The sequence below is a fragment of the Eschscholzia californica genome, unplaced genomic scaffold, assembly GCF_041429995.1.
Source record: "Eschscholzia californica isolate CP2 unplaced genomic scaffold, dmEscCali1.0.p SCAF_6, whole genome shotgun sequence".
Lineage (NCBI taxonomy): Eukaryota > Viridiplantae > Streptophyta > Magnoliopsida > Ranunculales > Papaveraceae > Eschscholzia > Eschscholzia californica.
This window is the reverse complement of record NW_028238483.1, coordinates 9,180,331-9,188,303: the sequence shown is the minus strand read 5'-3', so window position 1 is coordinate 9,188,303 and position 7,973 is coordinate 9,180,331. Positions and strand designations below refer to the sequence as shown.

The 7,973-nt window shown below is 37.0% G+C and overlaps 1 protein-coding gene across 2 annotated transcripts; it reads right to left on the bottom strand.

The window, feature by feature from the left end:
- Nucleotides 1-4,123: 4,123 nt before the first annotated feature.
- LOC147531609 (replication protein A 32 kDa subunit A-like) lies at nucleotides 4,124-7,313 on the bottom strand. 2 transcript variants are annotated; one of them, XR_015228244.1, is made up of 10 exons: nucleotides 6,945-7,286; nucleotides 6,741-6,848; nucleotides 6,548-6,645; nucleotides 6,318-6,359; nucleotides 6,066-6,143; nucleotides 5,110-5,188; nucleotides 4,894-5,008; nucleotides 4,763-4,824; nucleotides 4,495-4,563; nucleotides 4,124-4,409 (listed from the first exon to the last, which is right to left on the bottom strand). XR_015228244.1 is itself a non-coding variant. In XM_086650400.1 (10 exons), exons 1-10 carry the CDS (start codon nucleotides 7,053-7,055, stop codon nucleotides 4,325-4,327), a joined length of 816 nt encoding a protein of 271 aa, XP_086506526.1. In that variant the 5' UTR covers nucleotides 7,056-7,313; the 3' UTR covers nucleotides 4,124-4,324. The 2 variants fall into 2 exon arrangements, 1 of the variants encoding a protein (XP_086506526.1); XM_086650400.1 differs by having other exon boundaries at nucleotides 4,925-5,008; nucleotides 6,945-7,313.
- Nucleotides 7,314-7,973: the final 660 nt, after the last annotated feature.

Sequence of the window (7,973 nt, the reverse complement as noted above, 5' to 3'; positions counted from 1 at the left end):
TCTTTTGTCAGGAAATATCCAGGTGCACTTTTCCTTTTTTTGGTTTTGTCGTTCCTCCATTTGCACTATACATGAAGCAAAAAACTTTCCTTTTTCTGGATGAGAGAAAATAACGCGCACACCCTCTTATTTCTCTCTCTATAGACCATCTCTCTTTCTTTCTAAAATTTGCAGAGCTTTTATTTCTTTTCTCTCAATTTTTTCTTCTACAAATCAATGAAGCAAATATTAATGGGGTTTCAAGAACAGATTTGATGAACTTAGATGAATTATTTCTTAAAGAGAGTGGATTTCTTTCTTGAACAGATTTGGACTTTTTTGTTAAACAAATTTGAAGGTTTTGTAGCTATAAAGTTCGATTTTAGTAGATTGAAGATTAAGTTTTAGCTTATTTTGAAATGTACAGTACATAAATTTTAGTGTATGAGGATGATGATTGATGATCCAAAAATTGGTCATCAGTTGCCTATGATCAGTAAATCAAGAAAAGACCAAAATCCCAACGGGGTAACCCTTATGTCAACAGACTAGTTAAGCCCGAAAAGGTCAGCTACTCAAACCCAGAACTTGGGGGGTTGGTAAGGTCATCTTAAGCGCCTCTACCTTGCATCAATACAACCAGGTCTACCTTGGGATTTACGAGGAGACTAGGAGGTCTACGTCACCGGGGGTCGATACCTCAATCTTGAAACATGGGGAGTTGAAGCCTGCCTGATGTTCGTCGACCCCATCCCGAAACTAATCAAAGATCACAATCGGTAAGGATCTTAAGTATTTAATAAACTTAGGCTTCAAAAATCTTTCATAGAGGAAATATCTCCTAAAGAATCTATCAATTCGGAAATAAGTCTATCAAAAATCATTGAAAAAAATAACATCCAGATATCAAAGATATGGGATAACCCCAAATGGGAACCCCAAAGGGAAACCCTTAAATCTTTAAACTAAGAAGTAGCAGTTTCAATTCAACACGATATCTTTGTTGCCTCATCTTCTCCACCTCCTTGCAATCAGTCAAAGCATCCTATAAGAAGGAATAAAATCGTCTTAAAGAAGATAGGTTCAATACAGGAATCACAACGAGCGAATCAACTTTCTCTCAATACATCAAGTAAGTCACCACATGTTCACTCAATATTCCATACTTTAACTGCAAAGACAATCTGACTGTCTTGAGCGTCAAAGAGGTTTCTAAGCTCCTTCCGGGTTTTGTTCCCAAGTCGAGAGGAGCAAAAGCGAGATTCACCATAACGGTCTCATCATTCTGACTGATACCGGAAGGAAATTTTTACATCAGCAAATTGGTGCCAAAAGGATGAATGAATTCAGCAAGATCATTGTCGTTCGATAACTCGAATCTCAACTTTATTCATCGCGGAATCACACTTTACTTTATTTTCAAATTACTTTGAAAAATCGGAACGACTTAAGAAGAACATATGGTTAACGAGACAGAATGCCTTGAAATTGAGGAATTAGCTACTAAGGTTGAACACCTCAAAGCTAAAAAACCTAGGGATGCAGAGAATATGCAAACTTGCAGTTGAGCCTCTTGAAATCCTAAAAAGAGGCAGCATCTGCGAAAAGAGTTGAAGAGGTTGGGAGCGAACGGAAAAAATAAGGACCCTTTTACGAAAACTCTTTTCAACCCCGGCTAGTGCTTTCGCACCATGCTCCGGCGAAACAACTCGAAAGCTATGGAGTACTGTGTTCACAGAAGAAAAAGATGCAAGACCGGAACAAAGGCTTCCAAAAGGAGACCACCCCGATAACTGAAACCGAAGCGGAGGGCGTCGAATCGACCCTCGTGACAACAGTGAATCCGAGCTCCTTGTAGGTTTTCCCCCAGGTTTCCAGGAGCAGAAGCAAAAGCATGATTGATGCTAGCTAGAACATACCAGTCATTCATCGTTCGGATCCAGCATCACAGATTCACTATTCCGACAAATAACCAGATTATCAAATTCTGAAATCAGCACCAATCACTTAGAGAAGCAAAATTGGCCAGTTAGTCACAAATTTGGGGTCAAAACAGAATGAACCGTTTCGTTTTTTCTTTGTAAAAATGTCATTCCGTGTCCGTTTTTCTAGCCAGACACTGGTCGGTCAGGCACCAGTTATACACCGTTATTTTGACAAAAAAATGAAAGAAAAATCATTGATTTCATTAACTTAATGAACAATAAGAACAAAGTTAATAATACCACAATCAAATAACATAAATAACATATTTATTAATGATGCGACAAAATACAGGGTGTCTATTTTATAGTTAGGGACGTAAAGTTTCTCAAAGTAGAGAGTCATAATAGCAAATGATTCATTATGATTATTTAATATTTTTAGAGAAAGAAGCTTCTCACATAAAAATCAGAAAAGAGAGAAGCATTCATTCTAATTAAAGGTAGACGCTTCACCGTTGAGAATAAGAACATACAAGAGCCGAAGAGAGTCGAAGAGACGAGGAAAGAAAGGGGTTGGGATTCTTCTGATTTTGAGATTTATATACCATAACATAACCTAATCTGATACTCCCATCTTAACCTATCTAATAGTTTATATTCTTTTCATAACACAAAGAGACGAGGAAAGAAAGGGGTATTACAGACAGGTAAATGAACCCCCTAAACGGACAGACAGGGTGACTATTGTGAGTTCCAATCGTGTACTACCTCGGTCATTCATGAGCAACATTATCTTGATAACCTTGTTCAATATAAAAAGCCTTATCTTGATAACTAGGTTAAAATGCTGTAACTATTTCAGCATCCAAAATTAAGGTCCTGTTTGTTTTTTTATTTTTTCAGATCTGAAATCTGAATTGGAACTCAATTCAGATTTCAGATGTTTCATTTTTAATTTAAGAAAATCTGAAAATTTGTCTGAATTTGACCAAGGTCTGAATTGGCTGAAAAAACCCTCAAATATTTCAGACCTCAAAACAAGTCTGAAAAAGTGGAATAATTTCTGAAATATGTCAAATGACATTTCTGCCCCTTCATTTTAGAATTTTTTTTTTATCAACCCACCAAAGCCACCACCCACAGACGACACCACCACCCACCATCGGCAAACCCACCACCCACCATCGGCAAACCCACCACCACCACCACCACCGAACAAAGCTCATCATCACCACCACCGAACAAAGCTCATCATCACCACCACCACCACCACCACCACCACCACCACCACCACCACCACCACAGTACATCACCACAAACCACAGTACATCACCACCATCAGCCGAACCACCTCAGACTACATCACCACCATCAGCCGAACCACCTCAGCCTACATCACCACCACCAACCGAACCACCTCAGGGACACCACCACCAACCGAACCACCTCAGAGTACACCACCACCAACCGAACCACCACCTCCCAGACAACCACCACAATCACATAATAGACCATCAATCGGAGAAGTAGACTCGAGTAAGATGTAAGAGATTTTGTTTGCGTGGTTGAAGATGGCCCATCGAAGTCTTCAACTAGCAGCAATCTTTGGTTATGGATGGCTTTTTTCTTCAGTTCAAGATATGTTATCTTCATATTTGGCTGGTTGTTGAAGTTATTGTTTAGATCTTGGTCTTGAAAACGATTGATTGAGAGAGAAGGAGAACGATTGAGTGAGAGAGGAAGCATGAATTAGGGTTAGAACGATTAAGTGAGAGAGGAGGCAGGAATTAGGGTTAGACCGAGTGAGAGAGGAGGCAGGAATTAAGGTTTCCTTCGGAGGCAGGAATTAGGGTTATCTGGAGAAAGGAATTGAGGTTTTATTTTGAGAAATAGGGTTTTGAGCTTAGGTTCTGTTTGTTTAAGATATGAGATAAGGGTATTAATGTCAAAGTACAAGTTCAGACATAATGATTCAAATACGGAAAACAAACATTCTAACTTGTGAATTAAGCCAATTCAGATTCAGCCAAATTCGGTTCAGCTAATTCAGATTCAGACATTTTAAAAAAACAAACAGCACCTAAGTCAGCAGAAACAGTACCAAAAAAAAAGTAAAAGAGATGCATATGTGATACCACAAAAGTAAAGGATCGTAGTCCATTTCTCAAAAAAAATGCTGAAACTATTTCATTCAGGACAGCACAAGTGATATCTTAGTATAAAGCAAAAAATAGCAAAATTGTTTTCTTAGTAACAAGAAATCAGTATCCGAAATTAAGTCAGCAGAAACAGTACAAAAAAAATAAAAGAGATACATATGTGATGACACAAACTTGCCAAGATTAGGATGTATCCCAGACATGATACATTCACAAGAAGGTAGGAATCTTACATCAATCGACATGAAAAAACACAAGTCCTTAAAAGTTTTTAGTGGTCTTGTAATGAAAGTCGTCGATTGTTGTGTAAACTGTGCCCTCGTCCTCAAGTGCTTTAATTGAATCCCTGCAAAAAGAAAAGAAATGGTTAGACGCTGTAATATATATGAGTAAGAAAATATATACATGTGTAGAGAGAGAGTGAGGGTTACATGAGAGTTGCAACTGGAAGCTTTAGTTGCTTGGCAAGATCATCTATATGTACCCCCGCTGATCCCCCACTAAAGAAACAAACCAAATTACTTGGGTGAGCAAACCAGGCACAGAGATGTGGACAACATACTTCGCATTTTATTCATACAGGAATAGTAAATTAGTAATTGTGCAAGCTACCAGAATGACTAGCTTTAGACACTCTGAGGGCAATTGTTTATTTGAAACAGTAAGATTCAAAAACCAGGAGTTTTGAAGATAACTTACATATTTGCAGGTAGATTCAGACATTCAACGATCATATGATCAATTCGACTTAGGCCAGATATCTGAAAAAAATCAAATAAAAAATGAGGCAGCAAAGCCAAGAAAAGAAGAATTAAGATATGAATTAATACTTGATTTGGAGCATAATTTTGATATGAATACTTGATTTAGAGCATCATTTTGATATCCCATTGATCCACTAGTCACGGTTGAATTGATATTCTGAGGCTGGGCGCGGATACCATCCTTTACCGTTCGTAGATAAACAAAAGTAATGATCATTAATCACATGGTTAAGAAACAGTCTACCACAAGTACAATTAAGGCCCAGTTTGCGGAATTAATACCTGTGATTTCGTATTGAGGCAGTGTACATACATACACCCAAGAAAGTGATGAGCAATCTCATTGAAGTCTGTCACAGGTCTGAAAATCATATTCAACAACTTAAGATACTACAATTGAATACCCATATCAGGAATTTACACATGTACTGCCAGCACAACCTAACAGGTTATACACTTACTATCAAACACTCCATCTCGATGAAACTTAAATGCTTGCAGTTAACTATTCAACTAATTAATCCAATAGTTTTTATAAAATAAAATTGGTTAACTAAAACTGAATATTTCACAATCAGGAAGTTAAGCTTAAGTGCTACAAAATGCTACGGAAGTCCAATACACGATAAGCGCGAGGGGTTAAGTATCTTGTAACATTGTTTGAACAATAATATACAATATTGAGTTTGAATGTTACAATATCGGACAAAATAAAGCTTCAAATGAAAATAAACAGTCAAGCATTAGATCATTGAAGTTGCTATCCCTATCACTAACTTGATCGAGTTACTCCAGTACTCATGAACATCAGTTAACATTTGAAGCAATCCTATGTTGTAAGTTGCAACATGTTTAGTGATGCATTTCACTTCACCAGATACTGCTATGTGTTTTTTTTTTATATAAACGAATGCATCGCAGAGAGACTAGAACAAACAATGTTCATCATAAGACTACTAATCTTTCCCAAAGTCATGCTAGGATTTTTGGCCAGACCCCAGAGAGAAACGTGGGATTCCTTGCAAATAATTCTGTACTTATTCTTACAAGAAAATTTTAATCAAGGAGTAGATGGATGAGAATCAAATGCAACCATAAACAAAGGTGACAATAACAAGAGTTGGTGAAAAACAAACCAATAAAGTAAAGTTCATCTACCCTGATTCTTACTTTAAATGCTTAATTACAGAGCAATGCTATAATGAAACTATGAAAGTAAAAACATTGTAGAAACATACCGAACAGAAAAGACGACCATGTGTTTTTTCCCCTGAAAGGCTTTCAAGTGCCCGTGAACTCGAACATACATCCCAACCCTAGATGTAAACAAAATTAAATTAAATCAACCTATATTACCTACAAAATGTTCAAATAAGTGGAAAAGTAAACATTGTAACACAAAGAAAGATATAACTTTTACTTCCCAGTATAGATGCAAAATTTTGAAGATGAAGTATATATATACATAAAATAAACAGTAAAGAACTTACTGTACTTCCGACATTTCCCTTGTATCTATGCTTTCGTTCATCCTAATGACAGAGTAAAAAACTTTAGCATAAAAATAGTTGGCAATTTATCATAGGTTGATGTTTTGGAGAAACAGGAAAAGTTTCCGGGGTAGAAGGTGGAAAACCCAAAACATATTCACCAAACACAACCAAATAGTATTCGATGTAAACTATCTAATAAACAGATGAATAATGCAACAAGAGTTTACCATCTTTGACAATCCATTTTCCCCGTCCCATCGTCAAGGGTAAAAGTAATCTCTGTTACTTTTTCCTCTTTGTTGGAAACTAATCCAACAAGTGTAACCTAACCCAAACCATAAAACACAAACGCAATATCCAATTTAACAAATATCCAGTACTACAAGATAAAAAATAAAAAATAGGATATCATGGCAATACATTTTTTACAGCAACACCATCAACAAGGAAATTAGATTTGTCTTCACTTGTGATCAAAGCACTAGTTATCTGCTTCACAGTTAATGGAGCCAACCCCTTGTCACGATCCTGAAACAAAATCAACGAAAGAAACTAAAGAATTCTGAAAGAAATGTATAAAAAAGGAAAAAAAAAGAAATGAAACGAAGAGAAAAGGGGGATTACGTTGGCTGAAGAAGAACCAGATTCAGTGATTTGAGTTGCCTGAGAAGGCATATATCCTCCGCCAGAGAAGGCGGCGTTGATGTCGAACGGCGTCTGTGTCGCTGAATACATTTTTACCTTCTGAGAAACCCTAACCTCTGATCTTTGAAGAAGAAGAAGTAAAGTAAATGGTGAAAGGATTCCCCTTTTATTGTCGAGAGCACAATGTTTCCCGCCCAATTGTATTATTCCCGCTAGGGAGATCGATCGGTGGTTGACATAATAACCCCAAATTAGGCAAAGATCAAAAGGGCCTAAAACCTCTGGGGTGAAACGGACCACCCGGACCGGTTTGCGACATATTTGAACGGCTATCTATTGTTATGGTCTGATTTTTATACATAATAAATAAATAAAATGAGTTAATTTCAATTTGAGTTTATGACTCCCTATTTTCTTTAAATTCAACTATGGCCCACTTTTTTGAAGTAAATGTTCTAACTGCCCTTTCTATACTTATTTTCTACTCATCTCTCTTCTCCGACGAAGGTCGCCGACCGGCGAGAAGAGAGGTGAGTTGGAGAGAGAGAGAGAGGTGAGTTGGAGAGAGAGAGAGAGGTGATTTGGAGAGAGAGAGAGAGAGAGAGGTGACGTGGAGAGATATGTGTGGGGGAGAGGGAAATGAGGTGGAATTGGAGTTTTCTTTTTTATTTTATTTTGAAAAAATAAATATAGAAAGGACAGTTAGGACATTTACTTCAAAAAAGGGGTCATATTTGAATATCCAGAAAATAGGGGGCCATAGAGGAATCTGGTCACAAAGTAGGGGGCAAAGAGGAATTAACTCAAATAAAATAGATCACTCTCCGGTCAGATTTTTCAGTTTAACATAATCTAAATTTTATTTAACTAAATATTAACAACGAAAAGATTATTTTGAGAATAATATTACGTGCAAGACATCAAATAAATATGCTCTAACAATGGCATCAATCGGTATTCTTTCAATGATAATGGAAATAGTTTGAGCTTAGCGACTTCCTCAAGTAC

Excerpts from the sequence above, each read along its gene's own strand:
- LOC147531609 (XM_086650400.1), bottom strand. The coding sequence starts at position 7,055 with ATGTATTCAGCGACACAGACGCCGTTCGACATCAACGCCGCCTTCTCT. Across the intron at positions 6,849-6,944 it reads CTGGTTCTTCTTCAGCCAAC|GATCGTGACAAGGGGTTGGC; the intron begins GTAATCCCCCTT and ends ATTTTGTTTCAG. Across the intron at positions 4,825-4,924 it reads AAAATGATGCTCTAAATCAA|ATATCTGGCCTAAGTCGAAT; the intron begins GTATTCATATCA and ends GATTTTTTTCAG.